At 31.4% G+C, this 21,627-nt stretch overlaps 1 protein-coding gene across 1 annotated transcript in view; it reads left to right on the top strand.

The window, feature by feature from the left end:
* Positions 1 to 21,627, top strand: part of LOC139514345 (leucine-rich repeat serine/threonine-protein kinase 2-like) — a 92,077-nt gene that overhangs the window by 2,589 nt on the left and 67,861 nt on the right. The window contains exons 2-16 of the mRNA XM_071303456.1: positions 2,349 to 2,596; positions 3,042 to 3,133; positions 4,418 to 4,497; positions 5,969 to 6,057; positions 6,716 to 6,859; positions 8,057 to 8,212; positions 9,813 to 9,938; positions 10,439 to 10,561; positions 11,160 to 11,266; positions 12,737 to 12,828; positions 13,829 to 13,935; positions 14,208 to 14,337; positions 14,736 to 14,869; positions 16,291 to 16,419; positions 17,506 to 17,586. Of these exons, the coding sequence (XP_071159557.1) occupies positions 2,374 to 2,596; positions 3,042 to 3,133; positions 4,418 to 4,497; positions 5,969 to 6,057; positions 6,716 to 6,859; positions 8,057 to 8,212; positions 9,813 to 9,938; positions 10,439 to 10,561; positions 11,160 to 11,266; positions 12,737 to 12,828; positions 13,829 to 13,935; positions 14,208 to 14,337; positions 14,736 to 14,869; positions 16,291 to 16,419; positions 17,506 to 17,586 (1,813 nt within the window). The 5' untranslated portion in view covers positions 2,349 to 2,373. The remainder of the gene's footprint in view (positions 1 to 2,348; positions 2,597 to 3,041; positions 3,134 to 4,417; positions 4,498 to 5,968; positions 6,058 to 6,715; positions 6,860 to 8,056; positions 8,213 to 9,812; positions 9,939 to 10,438; positions 10,562 to 11,159; positions 11,267 to 12,736; positions 12,829 to 13,828; positions 13,936 to 14,207; positions 14,338 to 14,735; positions 14,870 to 16,290; positions 16,420 to 17,505; positions 17,587 to 21,627) is intronic.

Genomic DNA, 21,627 nt, shown 5'->3' with positions numbered 1-21,627 from the left:
CCAAATTTGACATTCTTCTTCATCTTACAGTAAGTGGCCAAGGTCAACTGATTGACCATGTTGACTATCATGTCACAAAGTGACATTTTTGGAGTGCGCCCATGAAAATAATTTTAAATTTATATATCTTTATAGGTGACATGAGTAAAACTTTATTTTGGTTCGGCAAATTGACAAACATATTACAAAATAAGCTCTATTGTATTTTTTTCTTTCAGATCAGAAACCAGACTGAGTAACATATATGCCTCCCCCTTTTTGAAAGTAAATGGTCAGTCCCTAAGTTAAAAATATAACATGATTTATGATTTTTCTTTTATCATTTTATAATTGCTACTCACTGGCACTGCCATGACTTTCAGTCAATTGAAGAACATCGCCTTCTGGCACTGTCATGACTTTCAGCCAGTAGAAGAACATCGCCTTCTTCTTTGTCATTCAGTACGCCATCCTCATGCTGATAATAATGTGCCTGAAAACAATGATGTCACTATGTTGTGCATATGTGGCAGGGCATAATGTGGGTTTTCAAAATTCTAGTTGCAGGCAAATATACTGATACACATGACATCTATCATGTTGATATGAGAAGATGTGTTATGAGTGCCAATGAGACAACTCTCATCCAAGTCTAAATTTGTAAAAGTAAACAATTATAGGTCAAAGTATGGTCTTTTGCACCAAATACAGCAGGTTTAAACATTTTAATAGGCACCAATTAAAAAAATTGTAGATTTTCATCCCCTTTAATGCCCACTTTTAACAAAAGTATTCTAATGAATGAATATTCCAAAAAAAGTCTATTGAAAGACCAATTCCTGCCAAACTTAATTTCACCCCAAAATTATCTTTAAAAAGCTGCTTCCAAATAATATTAAATAGTTAAATTATAGATTATTTTCATAGGAAAAATGCACAAAATACTAAGTGATATCAGATCATTACATGGCATTTTTCATATCGCATGTATTATCAGCCCTAGGTTCAATATCAGCCCAAGAGCCGCCTGGCATACATGTGATATGAAAAATGACATGTTATGATCTTTTTATCATAGCCTTCAACAATGGAGAAAAATAACAGATTCATATATTGATCCTTTTACGTGGTTCCCAAATGGAAGTTCATAGAGTGAAAAGTTCACTAACGTGGGACCCCAAATTTAGTACATTTTATATGAAATATTTCTATCATATGCCTCAACAGAGAAGAAAAACATTTCAATATGGACGAATCAACAATAACACTGTTTGAATAAGTCAACTTTTTTCAAGTAACTTTCTAAATTATGTTTGAAACTTTTAAAAAATGCATTTATTTGATAATTTTTTAAAAAATTTTTAAAAATTATTTTACACAATTTACTTTCCAGTATCCAAATAATTGTTTTGTACACTACTTTGTAATGTTTTTCACTGAAAACGTAGAATTGAGGTGTATTTTCCGGAATTTGCTGAGTATCACTGGAATGCCATGCGATAACATTACGGAAAGGCATACATATCATAACAGTCTACAATGGTCTAAGCATGTGATAAACTTTTCAGATCAGCCCGCTAAGCACCAATTCGAAAAATATGGAATTTACGTTATTATCATACAGTAAAAACTATATGTTGTTTAATCTAAGTATATGATAAATAGAGAATAATACATGTACATGACAAAATCTGTATCATATACTGTATCATCCCGAGATACCAATATCAGTCTGAGGGCCGATATTGGTCAAGGGTGATACGGATTTTGCCATGTTTTATATGCTTTATCATATATTTCAACAGGAGAGTATAAATGAACTGCTTTTTGATCCCTTGCACCTTGGTTACCTTCAGTTCTAATTTTGTCTTGTTTGAAAAGCTTTAAAAGAACTGCTTAATTACTCATCTAAAGCACCTTGGTAACCTTACAATTTGTGTGCTGTTGTTTTAAAATATTTTGTGTATTTTTTGTGTGTTTTGTATGGTATTTCATTGAGGTTTTTTTTATAGTTGCATTTCATGTGTCAGAAAAAATGGAAACTCAACGTTTGTGACGTCACATGCCAAAGCAATGATGTCATTCTATAAATTGTGTCAAGCCCAAATGACGGATCATTTAGGCCCCATTTTGAGGAAAAATATTTCTTGAGAAGCTTGCATCAATCAAAACGGACTTTATGTAAAAATTAAAAAAATTTGAGTGTGATAAAGGGTATGATAAAGGGTGGGCATTAAAGTTGCGCAATATGGATTAAACAGCAGGCAATTTATCAAATAGTCAAAACTACTGTATTTACTACTAAATATATGATAAAAGTTCTTAAGAGTCCACAGTGCTTTTTATGTATTTCTACTTTCTCTTTTCAGAATAATTAAAGAATATGAGGAAACCATGGAACACTTGTTTCCCGACCATTTTGCAAACCGTGAAATCATCACTAGTCCAGCATCACCTGACTTTTTAGATGACTTTGAAATTGTACCGATTAATTATGGAAAAAATGAAGAAAACCTGTTTAAACTTGGCCATTCTATTATTAATACTTTACAGAGTTGGTCAGATCCTGGTTTGGTCATCTTGGCTTTTTCAAACATCAAGAAACACTTTCATCATGGTAAGATCAGAAAGATTTCGCAGAAAATGTTATGATTGAAATCTAAAGTTTTAATTTTAGTTTCTTGTGTACAAAATGGAAATTAGTATGGCGTTCATTATCACTGAACTAGTATATATTTGTTTAGGGGCCAGCTGAAGGACGCCTCCGGTTGCGGGAATTTCTCGCTACATTGAAGACCTGTTGGTGACCTTCTGCTGTTGTTTTTTTCTATGGTCGGGTTGTTGTCTCTTTGGCTCATTCCCCATTTCCATTCTCAATTTTAGTTTATCTAAATTGTTAATGGTACACATTGAAGTGACTTTTTTGTTGTGCCATTACCATCTAAAACCTAGTTGTCATTCCTTCATCATGTTCATTAATTTAGATTGACATGAGGATAAACCATAAGTTTTGGACATGCATTTCAAAAATGTTAATAAGAATTATTTTTTTTAAATTTAAGATGACTTCCAAGATTTTCTTGTTGCCAAGAAGATAGATAAAGTTGTGATGAAAGCAATGGAAATTTTACCTGATGATATAGCTGTTCAAGTGGTGAGTTCATATATATACAAACTATTTAGAATGTGTGTACATGCTTTTAAGGAATAAAACATTCTAGAAGGAACTTGACCTGTATTTGTAATTTCATATTATGATTTATTTATTGATTGTTGATGTTTAAACACCACTTTTAAGCGTCACTTTTGGGCTATTTCCTGGCAGCAAGTTTTTATTGGTGGAGGAAGCCAGAATGCCCAGAGAAAACCACTGCCCTCAGATATATAGGAAAACTGACAATCTTAGTCAATTTAGATTGGAGTCAAGTGCAGGGGTTTGAACTCACAACCTCAGTGTTGACTGGCTAGTGATTACAGTAGTAGAGCCACTTAGACCACTTTGCCATCGAGGCCCCCATTTCATATTAAGCTGTACATTCATTAAAAGAGTAGATTTTGCATTAAACTTTTCTGAAAGGAGTAGTTTCTGATGCATGTTGGGTAGAAATTTGCTTTATTAGCTCACCTGGCTCTAAGGCTTTTACAATTTTTTCCTTTTTGTTTTCTCTCAACAAATATGTGGTTGTTGGAGGCTCTTTTTGCAAACAAGACTGAATGGGTGGAGCATAAAACTTTACTATTGAAACTGTATTGAAAATTGTATTGTCATCTTCTATTATAAAAACAGTGGGTCATTATACAGATATCTTTGGCAGGCATGATGTTAACTAAAGAAGGACCTGTACAATCTATACTTACTTGATTCTGATCATGTGAAAAAAAAACCCAACATAGCCCCCAGATTGATTCCCATTGAAAAAATGTCAGAGTTCTGTATTCTAATGTGATTATATCAGCATTTAACATCCCATTTACAATAAAAAGATGAGGTATAATTCAGCCAATCAGACAAATTTCCACCAGATACCAATTGATGTAGATGATTAACAACTATAGGTCACCACTTGTTATTGTTGTTCTATTACTTTTTAACTAAAGGAATCTAAGTGAGTGATTTTAGACTCCTTACAGCCTGAGCCACCAATTTTAAATCATGTTTTGTGAGGTATTGAAAATGGTTTTAAATAAATGTGTTATTCATGAAGTTAGTTTGCCCAACAAAAATAATTGATTTACAATGTAACAGTATAAAAGTATATTGTTTGAGCTGAATCACGGTGTATGTTTTGTATTGTTGTTGCTATATAGTTATCCTTTTAAAACTTCTGTGTTTTTATTTTGTAAAAAAGGAAGCAAATGCCAAAGGAAATTTAGCTACTTATTTAATGTGAAATAGTAATGTTATCAAATAAAAAAACATGATTTTTTTTTATTTCAGCTTGGGTGTCAACTATTAGATTTATTTTTTGAGAAAAATGAAGATTTACAAATGAGTTTGATATCACTTGAAACTCACAGGTAAAACAAATTTTGCAGAATGACATATGTTCTAAACAGACTTTTCTGCATTTTTATACCTATATACTTACATGGGGGTTGGGGAAGGTGACCAGTGTTCACCCAACAGATTTCACATAGCATCCTGGTCAACAGTGAAATTTTAGATATCATCCCTTGGTCCGAGGACATTGTTATCTGACTTATCATCCTTTGAATTTTATTATCTAGTGAGTACAATGTAAAAGTTGCAAATTGTTTTCATATACTTTCCAAATTTATTGCTTGTCATTTTATGCATGAACTATTAAGTAAGGAGTTGAAATTACATGTTAAAAAAAAATGTGTGCTGAATCTTTATGTTAATTAGTGATTGGGTCTAGTTAAAAAGCTATAACTGAATTTTAGACCACCTTAACATAGAATTGTCAATATTTTGAGTTAGAGTTGTTAGACTTTTCTATAATTTTGATTTTATTTGTCCCCAAAATAGTATCTTTTTGAGATAGAGAGCAGGTGGGATTTTGTTTAATTTGAATTGATTGCCTAAAAGAAATGCTCTGTCTTATCGGGGCACTTGATCACATCCATAGCAGAGGGTCTGGATGGGGGTCCCTCATTTTTCTCTTCTTTATTTTTCAGCACCTCATTAATCTTTTCTGTTACCCCTATTTTCCTCTATTCTTTTTTTTTACCCTTTGCTCTTCACTTTTTGTCCATTATTTTATATTCTGTAAACTACATCAAAACCTCCATATTACTATAAACAAATTGTTTCAGATAACATTACATTCAAGCAATATAGCATCACATTACCATGAAGTTCTTAAAGAGAACACTGGTGACACATTATTTTTCTTTTGTAATTATGTGATTAATCTGAAAGTTATGAACTATTTACGGTAGCATATAAATAGAATATAAAAAAAAAGATGTGGTATGATTGCTAATTTGAAAACTTTCTACAAGACACTAAATGACTAAGAAATATAAACTATAGGTAACGGTACTGCCTTCAACAATGAGCAAAGCCCATACCGCATAGTCAGCTATGAAAAGCCACGAAATGACAATGTAAAACAATTCAAACGAGAAAACTAACAGCCCGATTTATGTACTATAAATTATAAAAAAAACAAATATGTAACACATAAACAAACGACAACCACTGAATAACAGGCTAATGACTTTGGACAGGCACATACATACTGAATGCATATTTTTAACGAGATACCAAAGGAACATTCTAACACATAAGTCAAAAAAAATTTACAACACCATGACAAAAAAAGAAAAGGCCAAAAGACAAACAACAGTACACAAAGCACAACATAGAAAATTTTAGACCAAGCAACACCAACCCTTTATTTTTGTATATATAATGCAAGAGAGTTGATTGCTATGCCAATTATAATGTATAAACAATTGGAAAAGCAAAATCTACGAAAACTGCAATGTGTTGAAATATGGGTTTTTTTTGGTCAAATTTCAGACATATTGTAAAAGTGCTACATGAAAATAAAACAGATCTGGTATTACAAGTATCTGCTCTTAATCTACTAGAAAAACTGATGGGGAAAGGTAAATAGTGTACAATTTTCAACTTCAATAAAACTGCATCAATTGAACATTTGCACCATCACTAGATTTTCACATAGAATATGCAGTGCTTAAGTTTGTAATAACAGAGCAGGAACTGTTACCCTTTCACTTCATCTGAGTGGACCAATGCTTTTGTTGGTGTTAATTGCTCAGTCTTTAATTATTTGCTCACCTGGCCCAATTAAAAATTGTTGGCCTTTAATGACCAGTTTTACCCGTTTTTTTTTCATTTTTTGTTAAAACAACATAAGATTAATAAAAACTGTAAACAACAAAAAGGATGAGCAAGGAAAAGATTTACAAACCACTAAGCTAAAATAATAGATTCAATTCTAAGGAAGTTAATTACCTTAGAATGAAATTTCTTACCTTGTTTGTAGTTTAGACAGAGTCTTATATATATTTGGAGAAAAACTAAAACTAGAAAAGATAAATCACAAGATCAATAAAAAGAGATCTTAGTTGTGAATTATATTTTAATCAATTCAAAATCTATTCAATGATGGAAATGCACATAGATCTAAGTGAGCGACATAGGCTCTAAACTTTCTAAAGAGCTCTTGTTTTATAATTTTTTAGTCAATACTTTTACAAAAGGAAATGTGTGTGTAACTGAAATTTATTATTTGTATTGCAGAAGAAGTTCTAGACCAAGTGATGCTTGATGAATACAATGTAAATATTGCAAATGAAGTATTTACTAGCCTGCACACACACCATGACAACCATGAGATTAAAAGATCAGCCTATAGTATTTTAAAACTTTTATTGGAAGAAGAAGGTATAAAATATTTTTGTTTAATAAGTAAAGATTATTCAGTTTTCTACACATTGATTTCATAAATATCATCCTCAAGCTACAACATAGACATTTTTTAGTGACTGAGTGCAGAAAACCAATTTACTCCCAAGTTGTACATGAACGACTAAAAAGCAACATATTAATTCTTAAGTCTACAGTTTGATAAGACCAGCTCTTAGATTCAATGACCTACTCCGATGGCCATTAAGGGCATACTATACAATTTCTATCCCACTCTGAATTTTTTCATGAAAATTTGCATACGAGCTATTTTTCATCTAAGCAATTCAAATATGTCATAAAAATTATACCTTCATGGGGTTGAAATTTTAGCCATATAACTGAAAAAAAAATTTCTATCCTCTTTTTATCAAAAGATAAGCACAAGTGGATTTTTGGAAAAACATTTAGAAAATTTTCTTGACATATATATGCTCTAAATTTGAATAACAATTTAATGGAATACTTAATTTATGTCATTTGTTCAATTTTTAATGTATATTTATTTGATTTAAAAAAAACAATCATTGTTGACTTTTAAAATTCATAAAATTTTTATAATACATGTATACAAATAATCTTCATATTTAATCAAATCTAATGTCATTTTTATAAAAGAGGGATCCATGAACATGTTTTCAAGTTAAATCTGTCTAAGTGATAAAAATCAGTTGAAAAATGCATATTTTTCCTAATAGTTCCAAGTTAATTTTACGTTGTGAAAAATAACAATTAAATGTAGCAACGTCATTACCTCCACTGAAACTGTATTGTATGGCCTCAAAATATTTCAGAACTCTTTGTTTAAATATTTAGCATCTAGCTCAATATTAAAGTCTAGCACTGTGGGGCTATGGGATATCATTTGTCAGCAGGCAGACCCTAAAGAAATCATGGAAATGGCCAATCTAGGCATGGTGCAGCAAGATTCTGTATCGAATTGGTAATAGATATATTTTGTATTACTCCGAGAATACATATCTTTTATTCAAGTAATAATCCCCTGTAGCAGATATGAAAACATAATTCCCTTCAATCCTCAATATTTTGCTTTATTCCTTGTCTGCAGTGAACTGTGTTAATATATTTAAAGGCATGTTAACCTGCATATTATACTGTTTGTCAAAATTTGAATGCCAAATAACTAATGGGTGATGAATTTGATTTCATTTTTAGATGATGATGTCAGAGAGATTTGTATAAAAAGGGAAAACTTGCAGACTATGTTGGATAATTTTTCAGCATCACAAGAAAATGGTTCTGATATATTGCTGAAAATTTTACAGATATTTCCATGCTTTACCTTGAAGGGAAGAAATGAGGACAATGAACGTAACTATACTTAATATAAGCTAAGCATTTTCCATAGGAACCAGCATTTGGGGTAATGCTGGCAGATGGAATAATTATTCATCCATTATTTGTATGGATGTAGGGAACGTTATGTCTGTGCCTTTGTTGATTCATCTTTTTGATTGCCTGTTAATCTTTCTGTTAGTCTGTTCAATGGTCCTCCCTATATCAGTTTTCAGTTTTGGTTTAGATGTACGTTGTCATATCAACTTGACATACCTGTCAACCTCTGAAAATGAAAAGTCAGGTCATGACCTGCATTGAGAAAAAAAATCTCAGGTCATAACGCGTACGACATTTTGCGGGCTCAATTGAAGAACAAAAATATGTTTACATATAATTTATATAGTCAATATGTATATGAAACAGTTAGAACATGTATACAAGTTTATTTCAGACTATTGTTATATTCCATAGTAGCAGACTTGGCATTCTTTAAAAGAACTGCACTTGGTTTCAGTTCATAGCAATGCAAATGTGTATTCATTTTACAAGAAAGAAGAGCACACAGTGTATCCTTATTAAGATCAGCCCTAAACTCTGTAGCTATTTTCTTTACTAAAGAAAATGCCCTCTCACTGTCTGCATTGCTGTTTGGCAAAACCAGCAATGTTTTAGCAAGTTTTGACAAAACAAAAAATCTTGGCTTGTTAAGAAAAATGTCATGCAACTTGGACATTTCTCCCCAAAATGTACCAATGTCAGTTTCAGGGGAAGTGCAAAGTGGAAGTTCATCTAATGGGGTCAACTGATAGTCACTGAACTCATCTTGTAGCTGTGTTGTCTCTTCATATCGTTACGTAGCTCAGGTAAACAGTCCTACATTTTGACTTTTGGTTACATTGAAAAAGACCGATAAAACCGAAGGTCGTATTACTTCTAAATACCGGAAACAATTCCGGTCAGAAATCCGGGTGAAACGGGTAATGTTAGAAATTCCCGGGACCCGCCCGGGTAAAGAAAAACTCCCGGGTGAGAGGTGAAAATAACGGGTGTCACCCGCAAAAAACGGGTGAGTTGACAGGTATGACTTGAAACTTAGTACGGACATTTCTTTTTGGTGTGGACATTCATGCAGTTGTATTTTGAGGATTTTTCTAGGCCTGTTTTATTTGAAGTAATACATACCTTTAAGATTTTTTGGGGGACAGAATCTGTCAACAGAATTGGCTTCCTTGTTTCACTTTTCAATGTTGACATTCATTTCTTTTGAATAGCTGAACATAATGAGCACATACGTAATCCATCTCCAACTAAGGATGAAATTAAATGGTAGTGTAGATCAAATTAAAATGACAATAATACATGATGTGTTTAGCTTATTTTGACAAAATTGAACCTAATGGACTGCCATTAGCTAAACATTATAATGATTATTTCAATGTTCCACTTTTATAAGTATTGGAAAAGAAACTAAATTGTTTAATTTTTATTGTCTAATTCATACTTAAAGCACCTTTAAGCTTCAGTGCTTGAGAATTAGTTATATAAATCTTATGAGCCTTATAGATAGGATGTTCCATGCAAGATATCAAGAAACTAATATATAAAATATTAAGTTTGACTGTGTATTTGACAGGAAACTTCAGACAATGTTTGGTTGACAATGATATACATTATTTGATAATGAGACAACTTCAGCAGAGTAATGATGAAGAGGTTGTAGAAGAATGTTTGAAATACCTTGTTCAACTTACAAAAGAAGGTAAGATAATAACTTTTTTCCTTTTAATGAATTTTGTCTCACCTTGACAGTCAAAAGCAAGAATAATGAATACTGTTTTGGTAGCATTTAGAATTTATTAAAGTTCGTGATTAGGGCAGTTTCAGGAGAACTACCTATGATAAGTCAATGAGAAATAGGTATGCAGTTATATCAGCATTCGTTACTGCCCTACACGCCAATGGCGTACAAGGGCAGTAAGTTAGTAAGTTAGTATATCAGCATTAGCATACCTTTTTTCTTCACAGAAATTATTTGACCCCATACCTTTAGTCATGGTTCATTAGCTTTTCTTATGGCACTCATACCATATATTCTTATTTTTAAAAAAGACCAAACAAATTGACACTTTACATGAATATTTTTGTATTTCTTTTAAACAATTCCTTATCTCTTTTGTTTTATAATACTAATACTGTGATTAAATTCAAAGGTTGGTTCATCTTTTTTAAAACTCTATATGAAATATTACATGATTTTAGATGCTGATAAGAAATTTTTGTTTGAGTCTGGATATCTAAAGAACAACTTGATACAAACAATGGGAAAGTGGTCAGATAATGCAGGTTTACAGATTGCAGGATTAAAGCTGTTTATACTTTCAGGTATATTTACTGTTACTTTTATATTGCTTAGAAGTTGTTAGATTTTCTTCCTTTCATTGAACTTTTGCTGATTTTAGAATATAGGATACACACAATATTGCCATCATTGAAAAAGTTAGTTTTTTTTTATCTACAAAAGTAGTTAAAAGATAGCAATAAATGGATATCTTAACAGTGAATGATGAATAAAAAAAAATTCTTTTGAATTGAAATGATTTTTGTTTTGTTTTGTATGTTTCAATAATATAAAGTTTACCAGTTTTTACATTTATTATTGCTGTTTTTTAAAACTTTTGCTAAACTATGTACACATAATAACAACTTAATTGTTCATCATTTCACATATTTCTACAAATGAGCTCCTTGGATACTTTACACCTCCTTAGAAATCATATTGGGATACACATAATGCAATTTAATAAAAAGAGGCAGTAGTAGCTTATCAATGTTCAAATCTAATAAATTAAGGTAAAAGATTGAAATTAAGGTAAAAAACAAAAATACAGGATTAGGTCACAATCAGTTAGTTTACAGATGACTTCTTTACTACAATTGTTTTGAATCTAAATGACTTATGTTATATTTGATTTTTCACTAGCTCCAGATAAAATGTCAGGGATTTTAAGTATTGATGAGTTTGTCACTAGATGGTGTAAGACTGTTTATGAAGCAATGTCAAGACATTTAGAAGACCCATCTGTACAGGTGAGAATGTTGACCAATTAAAACTCGAAATTTAAAAATTTGATCATCAAAAGTGGGAGCGTGTCATTATTTACATAACAATGACTGAATTAAGACATTTTTACACTGATAAGAAGCTCTTGGATAATCTAGAGACAGTTAAGGAGGGTCAAGGGTACACAAATTTCAGCAAAAATTTAAACATATTTTTTTTCATTACATATTTTATTTATTACTTTTTTAAGTTGTTACTCTATCATATGGTACAAAAATCAACCAAAAAATCAATTCCTTTTGATGACTTTTAAAATGTAAATGGCATTAAAAAAGCTCCTAATTATCTCCCTTTGGTTAAAAAAAATGCCATTTTATTGCATTAAAATTGAAATATCTTTTTTAACTCATCAGTGACCTATATTTTTTATTATTTTTTTCAAATAATCTGTACTCAAATTAAAAAGAGAATAATACATGGCAAAATCCGTATCATATGTCGAATCATCCCGAGACATCAATATCAGCCCAAGGGCCTTTAGGCCCGAGGGATGATATTAGTCGAGGGTGATACGGCATGTGATACGGATTTTGCCATGTATTATACACTTTATCATATATTTCAACAGAAGAGTATTATATTATATGAACAGTTTTCTGATCCATAGCACTGGGTTACCTTCAGTTCTACTTTTGTCTTGTTTCAAAGGCCTTAAAGGAACTGCTCAATTACTTATCCGAAGCACCTGGGTTACCTTACAATTTGCGTGCTGTTGTTTTAAAAATATTTTGTTTATTATTGTATTAATTTGTGTGTTTTGTATTTTTCATAGTTGCATTTAGTGTGCCGGCCAAAAAATATGAAAACTTGACGTTCGTGACGTCACATACAATATGAAAACTCGACGTTTGTGACGTCACATACCAAACAATGGCGCCATTCAAAAAATTTACCTATTTTGAGGAAATTTTTCTTAAGCAAAAAAAAAAAGTAGGGGTGTGATAAAGGGTATGCGATAAAGGGTGCGCATCAAAGTTGCGCGACATGGATTAAACAGCAGGCTATTTATCACATATGCAAAACTACTGTATTTACTACTAAACATATGATAAACTATTTTAAAATACAAGCGATTTCTGTAATTTGGTTCTTTTTTTATTCGATATTACCTCTATTTCTCCTATTAGTTCAAAAGGAAAAAAGGACCTGTACAAAAAAGTATGCTTCTTGTGTGAGCTTAAATGAACAGTGACCCCATGTTTTTATTTCTGTTTTTCTATTAAGTATATGATAAAGTTCATTTATAGAAAAATCCTATATTAACAAAAAAAAAAAAGAAGATTTATACCCGCAAGCCCCCTTAAGGCACATGACTGAAGAGGTGAGGGATACTATGTCAGCTCTTTGACTAACTCTGTTCATTATAAGTTTTATGTCCTAAGGAAAGAGAATGTAATGTAATGTGGACTGATTTTAAAGATTTAATTATATTTCAGGCATATGGTTGTCGGGCTGTAGCTACTATGATAGAAAATAGACATGATAGTGTTATTTGGATTGGTGAAAACTCTCAGGAAAAAATATCACAGTAAGAAGTTATATCATTTTCATGTCACATGTATTCAAGTTTGTGACAGTACAACCAATTCATGGCCCTGTTTATTGCATTTGCATTAGTTAAAATGAATATTCAGCCAGAGTATGATTAATTTGCATGCAAAGTTTATGTTGTGAGGCTTGCTTATTCATTTCAATCTAAAGGAGTAGGTCCGGTAAGACCCCTTTTTGGCCCCAAAATATAGCAGTTTTACAAAATTGTTAAAATGTAAACTTTTAGTCATTTATTGGATAGTAGAAAGGTTCTGCTACATAAATATGGGCTCTTTTTGACAATACAATGCACATATATTGAGAACTAGCACCATTAATTCATGCTAAATTACTGAAATCTTCACAATTCCAGCATTTAAGTTAAATTTTAGACGGTTTCCGTGTAAAACGAAAGTGGCCGCATTCGTGTTCATCCAAAATATTGAAATGGAAGTTGTATTTGATGATAATACATAACATATATAACGATTGAGGATGAACACGGATGCGGCCACTTTCGTTTTTGATAAAAACCATCTGAAAAGTGACATGTTTTCGCATATTTGGTAGATTTCTCATATTTGAGCCTGAATCAGATCGTTTTTAATGACCTAAATAAGTTAAAATCTTTCACATAAATTAATTGCATCATATGAAATAGACACTTAAGTGTTTAAAAAGTGGTCAAAATCTTTCGTCAGATGAAACTGAAATTTGAGGCCAAAATCGGTCCTTACCGGACCTACTCCTTTATATATAGATTATATGATTTTCTAATTGGATTTGAAAGGTTGACAAATTTACTGCTTCTCTGCCAAGGAACTTATGAGTAAGAGCAAAGACTCTAGAGTCAACATTATGTGAATGGAAAGATTTATATGAAAAATGAGCCAATATTATATCCCCTGCAAAGACCTCAAATAACATGGAAAATACCATGTTCAAAATTGTATGTGGTCATTTAGGATTTTAACATATAAGTGAATTTGAATTTTCAGAGAACCAATTCATACCATGTGTATGGGAGCACTACTGATGCATAGGAAAGACCCAAAAGTTTTTGTAGCAGCATGTAACACCATCTACTGGTTAGCAGCAGATAATGGTGAGTCAAGTTTATCATAACATAATGGAATATTTAAATGTGCATTATTGAATGATTTTTGTAGGTTTGGTTTTGTATATTTGATTGTTTGAAAATAGAATAAAGATAAACTTTCTACTTGTACCAGTTAACCAGCAACTTTAAAAATGTTTCAGATATTGAAATTATTTAAAATATAATCATACACCAATAAGATATGAAATGATTTTAAACTTAAATGTTACCTTGTTCAGTTGTTTATATACAGTGAACAAAACTTTGTTATACTTCAGAGAGACTTTGCAGTAATTTGATGGACAAGAATGTTCACACAGTTGTAATGGATGGGTTGAAGCTTCATATGAATTATCCCAAAGCCACAGAAGCTGGATTGAAGGCTTTGAGGGGTCTTTGTATATTTAAGTAAGATCACATTATATGCATATTGATAGTAATTATGTACATTAAAGATGTTTTTATTCTATTAAAATGTTCTAAAACATTTCAGAAGCTAAAAATTACCGAAGTTTAGAACTGTTTCCACTTATTGAATCTTTCAACAGTAGCATAATTTGAACCCTTTGTTAGTAGAAAATAAATAGGTCACTGAGAAAGTTGGCATATGTTTGAAAGGCATGTATATATTTTCTTTTCATATTTAAACTGGCTACAGAATTATAGATTTTCATCAACCTTTATCAGGACAATTTTCAATGGATTGGTGAAATATCTAGATAGAAACATATTTAGATAGGAAAATTTTTGCAGATTGGCAGATCTTGTTGATAACAATTTAAGCTTGTTTCTTATTTTGTCTGCAGTGACAAGAACAAAAGAAGGCTAGTGGCAGATGAAAGAATTTTTAACATGATCAGCAAAATATTAGACAAATTTCCACAACAATTGAGTATTCAGCTTGAAGCTACAAGTACATTAGCATGTATTGCTGATATAGGTACTATTTATTTTTATGCCCCACCTACGATAGTAGAGGGGCATTATGTTTTCTGGTCTGTGCCTCCGTTCGTCTGTCCGTCTGTCAGTCCGTCCGTCTGTGCCTCCGTTCGTCCGTGGGGTTAAAGTTTTTGGTCGAGGTAGTTTTTGATGAAGCTGAAGTCCAATCAACTTGAAACTTAATACACATGTTCCCCATGATATGATCTTTCTAATTTTAATGCCAAATTATAGTTTTGACCCCAATTTCATGGTCCACTGAACATAAGAAAATGATAGTGCAAAGTTCAGGTTAAAGTTTTTGGTCAAGGTAGTTTTTATGCCCCACCTACGATAGTAGAGGGGCATTATGTTTTCTGGTCTGTGCGTCCGTTCGTCCGTCCGTCCGTCCGTCTGTCCCGCCTCAGGTTAAAGTTTTTGGTCAAGGTAGTTTTTGATGAAGTTGAAGTCCAATCGACTTCAAACTTGGTACACATGTTCCCTGTGATATGATCTTTCTAATTTTAATGCCAAATTAGAGATTTTACTCCAATTTCACGGTCCAATGAACATAGAAAATGATAGTGCGAGTGGGGCATTTGTGTACTGAGGACACATTCTTGTTGATGAAGTTAAAGTTACATCAACTTGAAACTTAGTACACATGTTCCCTATGATATGATCTTTCTAATTTTGATTCCAAATTAAAGTTTTGATCCCAATTTCACGGTCCACTGAACATAGAAAATGATAGTGGGAGTGGGGCATCCGTGTACTATGGACACATTCTTGTTTTTATATGTTACTATTTTCTAGATATGAAAATATCTTTAGTTTAAAAGTCTTTAAAAAGATAGACAGGACATGCAATTTTCTGCAAAGAATATTTAACAATATGATTTAAAGTATAGTATTTTTTGTTTTTAGATATTTTAAGATATGCCTGCGAAATTGCGGTACAATTTGGCAAGTGTTGAAACGAAGAGTTTTTAGATTTCACAGGCACTGCATTCACTGAGCATGTGCGAAAGCGTAAAAGACACAGATTGATAATGGTCTCTGAATAAGGTTATTTTCTCAACAAAAAAAATCTGTGGAAAAAAGATTGTTTCAAAGACAAATTTAGAAAGTATAAAAAACCACATTTACATGTCATATCATAAATATTTCCAACTTTGTATGGTTTCAAAGGAGATGCAACTCAATGAAATTTTTCTATTTCTTTAATAGTATAGATTTAATGTTTTGTCAATACAGATACTTAAACTCAATATCAAATTTTTTTAAGGCAATACTGTTAGGAGACTAATTTATGCTAACAATAGTTGACATATAAAAAAGACACAACATTTTCTTAATGGAACAATGGTTATCTTTTCAAATATGTATTAACCCTTGTGACAGAAACATAATTTTTGTCATAGTTAACTATGTTTGTTTCAGATTCTGTGAGATACCAGTGTTTTCTGGAAGACATTCATATAAAAGTTATTCAGTCTTTAGAAAGATTTGTAGATAATGAAACAATACAAGAGGTTGGAATTGAATGCTTGAGCGTCCTTTGTGCTGCAGGTATGTATTTTAAGTAGGCGAGACTAATAGAAATAATCTAATGATCCCTGGATTCTATGGTAAACAAAACAAAAAAATCTGTAGTGATATTGTGACAATTTTGTGATTAAATAATAATTACCTCCCTTGCTTGCTGGACAAACATTTGAAACATATCCCATAAAAAGTTACGGTAGGAGATTCAGAATACACTTCTCAATTTTAATGATAGCTTTGTTATATTAATTTCTCAAAAAGGTATACACTTTTGTTAGTGATTTCATTATTTATGCTATGGATTAACTTATTTTCAGTGAAATCAATTTTCATTCTTCGGAGAAAATGATCCTTTTCCAGTGAACATGATTTTATCATTGGTTCCAATCAAAGAATCTATCTTGTTGTTAAAACATTAAATATTTGTTTTTTATATAGCAGTTCAATTTATGGTCTTCCCTTACTCATGAAATCTGCTAAAATTTATTTTCAAGGAATAATTTTTTTAACTAAAAAATATTAATAAAATATAAAAAATAAATATGATTGTCTATGAGACAACTGTTGACCAACAGCCGTAAGTTAGCAAAAGAGGGACGGTGCGAAAGATACATTAGGGACATTAAAACTCGTAAATCGTAAAAAAAAAACTGACAATGCCATGGCTAAAAAAGAAAAAGACGAACTGACAAAAAATAGTACACAAAATACAACATAGAGAAATAAAGACTAACCAACACAAAGCTACCAAACCTTGGGGTGATCTCAGGTGCTCTAGAAGGGTATAAAAATCCTGCTGCACATGTTGCACCTGTCATGTTGCTCATGTTAGTACAACCCTGGTAATAGGTAACAACTACACATGCAGAATTATACACTTCCCATGAAAGATGTGAAAACAGTTAGAATATTATGATCAAAGGTATTACAAACTAAAATGGATGTTCTAAGTAGTTATGTAGCTGAGGTAGTTGTTTGATGCATATAATTATGGATTATTTGAACTTTTAAATACAGAATATTTTGTAAAATCTTTTTTTTTTAAACTCTCAGTATTTTTACAAAAGTTTACAAATTTACTGCAAATTAAGTTTTATTGTGTTTTACTAGAAAATGCTTCAGAGATGTTAAACATGGCAGGAGCTACACAACATGTTATTACAGTATTGAAGAAATACCTTGATATGGTTTGTAAGTAAATTAGATGATATACTAGTCAATAGGTAATAATTTTGTCTTTTTGTAGTCTTAAACTTTTCATTTTAAAAAGTTTATGGGATATTTAGGATAATTAAGCACAGATTTTGAAAAGGCTTGTGACTTCCAACTTTTCAAATCTTTGGAAGGATTAATTGTTGTTTTGGATCCAAAATGATTTCAAATTTATGATATGCATATTTAGATTAAGTAATTGTTGTTTTCAAAGATGAATATTTATAACCCTCTTTAAAAAAAGTGGGGGTATACTGTTTTACCTCTGTCTGTCCATCCGTTCGTTCGTCCATCCGTCACATGAATATTTTTCAACTCTTCTTTCTCAGGAATGACATTACAAGGATTTCTGAAATTTGGTTTCAGGATTTATATAAGTCAGCTATACCGTGTGATGTGTTTTCAGATTCATAACTCAACAACTTCCTGTTTACCAAACACTTACATCATTTTATACATGACGTCCAAGTTGAAAAGTTTAGTCACATTTTTCTCAGGAACTGCATTACAAGGATCACAGAAATTTGGTTTCAGGGTTTATTTAAGTCCGCTTTATTGTGTGCTGCGTATCAAGGTTCATCACTCATTAACTTCCTGTTTACCATCAAACATTAGGGCGGGTGCATCATCAGTGAGCAGTAGCTTGCTGTTTCACATAAGTGTTCATACTGAATCGTATTTCTTTAGATCTTTAATACGTATCAATATAAATGTAGTTGTATTTGGTGAACCAACAACTAGAGTGGTGATTTTTTAGTAGGGTAATAAATATATAGGTATTCATTGTTTTCTTAAAAAAAAAGTAAGAAATAATTGATATGAAGGACAACCACACTCCTTAGTTACTGCTAAGTACTAGTTTTTTAGTTGACATTTTTTGCCATCGCAATAATATATGCATGCAATAATTTCTGAATTTACAGTACTTTAGATATAAATTTACTGCATCTCATAATAGGATATGGCATTCAGGAGTAAGAATAAAGACTTGCATGCAAGATACATATAACAGTCGTATGCATGTGTTGTCTTTGAATAAAAGTGACACCTAACATCCACGTATTCCAACATCAGTCTGAATTCCGATAGCAAAAAATCTTATTCGGAAGACTCCGTATACATACTATAAGTACTTTATTGTAATTAAATTACAAAATATTGATCACATGATGCTAGTATTACTAGACTTTCAATTGCTTTTAATCAATCCGACATTAATATAATGTTTCGGCGGTTTTTGTATTATATGCTAATGATAAATGTATAACATTTATGAAAGGGTTTAAGCATTGTAGGCCCGCCATCATCAGGGATTTACCTATATCAATTTATTTTAATTTTGTCGTTGTCAATAGATCTGCAATATTTTTATGCTTTTTATAAGCTATTATTGGTTTGCTTGAAAATATTTCGTTGCAAACTGCATCCTGTTTTAGTAGGTCCCAATGTTTACTAATGCATTGTTTTAATTTATGAATGCATGGATTAAATTTCGTTGCCAATACTAAAGGAATTTCCTTTGTATTTTGTTTGGCCTTTTTTCTTATTAAATCAGATCTATTACATGATAATGCCTCAGTTATGTACTTTTCGATTTCAATCTCCGAATAAAAGTGACACCTAACATCCACGTATTCCAACATCAGTCTGAATTCCGATAGCAAAAAATCTTATTCGGAAGACTCCGTATACATACTATAAGTACTTTATTGTAATTAAATTACAAAATATTGATCACATGATGCTAGTATTACTAGACTTTCAATTGCTTTTAATCAATCCGACATTAATATAATGTTTCGGCGGTTTTTGTATTATATGCTAATGATAAATGTATAACATTTATGAAAGGGTTTAAGCATTGTAGGCCCGCCATCATCAGGGATTTACCTATATCAATTTATTTTAATTTTGTCGTTGTCAATAGATCTGCAATATTTTTATGCTTTTTATAAGCTATTATTGGTTTGCTTGAAAATATTTCGTTGCAAACTGCATCCTGTTTTAGTAGGTCCCAATGTTTACTAATGCATTGTTTTAATTTATGAATGCATGGATTAAATTTCGTTGCCAATACTAAAGGAATTTCCTTTGTATTTTGTTTGGCCTTTTTTCTTATTAAATCAGATCTATTACATGATAATGCCTCAGTTATGTACTTTTCGATTTCAATCTCCTTGTATCCTCTCTTTAATAAGTTCGATCTGAACTGTAACAAAATATATTGTAAATCAACATCATTATTTGTTGTTCTAATGTATCTGATTACTTCGCCCTTGATAAACCCTGCAAACACATGTCTGCTGTGACAGCTTTTACGATCTAGATAAAGGAAGGCATTTGTCGGTTTAAAGTGTGTTTTCACATCCAAAATATTTTCATTAGAAAATCTAGTTCCTTTGAAAATATTAACATCAAGAAATATTATTTCTTTAGATGAGAATTCTAGTGTGAATTTCAGGAACGGATGATGATTATTAGCTAACTTTAGCAAATCCTTTATTTCCTTCGAATCGCCGTGATATATTAATATAATATCATCACGATACCTTCCATAGAAAAATATATTTTTTCTATGTTCAAACTTAGAAAGAATTTCTTTCATAATTTTATACATGAGTATATCACAGATTTCCGGGCTAGGCACGGCTCCTATTGTGGCTCCTATTCTTTGCTTATATAATCACCATCCGTTCCTGAAATTCACACTAGAATTCTCATCTAAAGAAATAATATTTCTTGATGTTAATATTTTCAAAGGAACTAGATTTTCTAATGAAAATATTTTGGATGTGAAAACACACTTTAAACCGACAAATGCCTTCCTTTATCTAGATCGTAAAAGCTGTCACAGCAGACATGTGTTTGCAGGGTTTATCAAGGGCGAAGTAATCAGATACATTAGAACAACAAATAATGATGTTGATTTACAATATATTTTGTTACAGTTCAGATCGAACTTATTAAAGAGAGGATACAAGGAGATTGAAATCGAAAAGTACATAACTGAGGCATTATCATGTAATAGATCTGATTTAATAAGAAAAAAGGCCAAACAAAATACAAAGGAAATTCCTTTAGTATTGGCAACGAAATTTAATCCATGCATTCATAAATTAAAACAATGCATTAGTAAACATTGGGACCTACTAAAACAGGATGCAGTTTGCAACGAAATATTTTCAAGCAAACCAATAATAGCTTATAAAAAGCATAAAAATATTGCAGATCTATTGACAACGACAAAATTAAAATAAATTGATATAGGTAAATCCCTGATGATGGCGGGCCTACAATGCTTAAACCCTTTCATAAATGTTATACATTTATCATTAGCATATAATACAAAAACCGCCGAAACATTATATTAATGTCGGATTGATTAAAAGCAATTGAAAGTCTAGTAATACTAGCATCATGTGATCAATATTTTGTAATTTAATTACAATAAAGTACTTATAGTATGTATACGGAGTCTTCCGAATAAGATTTTTTGCTATCGGAATTCAGACTGATGTTGGAATACGTGGATGTTAGGTGTCACTTTTATTCAAAGATTGCATTTGGGACTGTGTCCCACTGGCACCTTCCCTTGTATCATCATTTAGTTGGTGATCCGTGTTCCTAATCTTTCTGGAATTCGATACTAATTAACCTTGTTTCTATAAATAATTTTGGCAATGCCATCATGACGGAAAAGCCTGTCAAACATTAACATATGTTAAATGTCACTGAAACAATTCGCTTACTCAGTTCAAAAAAGTTATTTATTGTTTCGGGAAAGGAAGTACGGCACCTATGGTCAATCCTGTTTGATTCACATAATTGGCATTACTGTAACATTAGTACTTCTAACATGTTGTTGTTGAAAACAGATTCTGAAGAAAATGCATATATCATCACTTTTAAAGAGAAACACTGAGGATATTCCACATGTGAAATCTTTGAAAATATAAAGCACACAGATAGATTTTTCCGACGAAACATTTGATGATAAGAACACATTAATAGAAAGCTATT

Source organism: Mytilus edulis, chromosome 1 (assembly GCF_963676685.1).
Source record: "Mytilus edulis chromosome 1, xbMytEdul2.2, whole genome shotgun sequence".
Classification (NCBI taxonomy): Eukaryota; Metazoa; Mollusca; class Bivalvia; order Mytilida; family Mytilidae; genus Mytilus; species Mytilus edulis.
The sequence above is the reverse complement of the archived record's forward strand: the minus strand, read 5'-3'. Positions and strand labels throughout refer to the sequence as shown.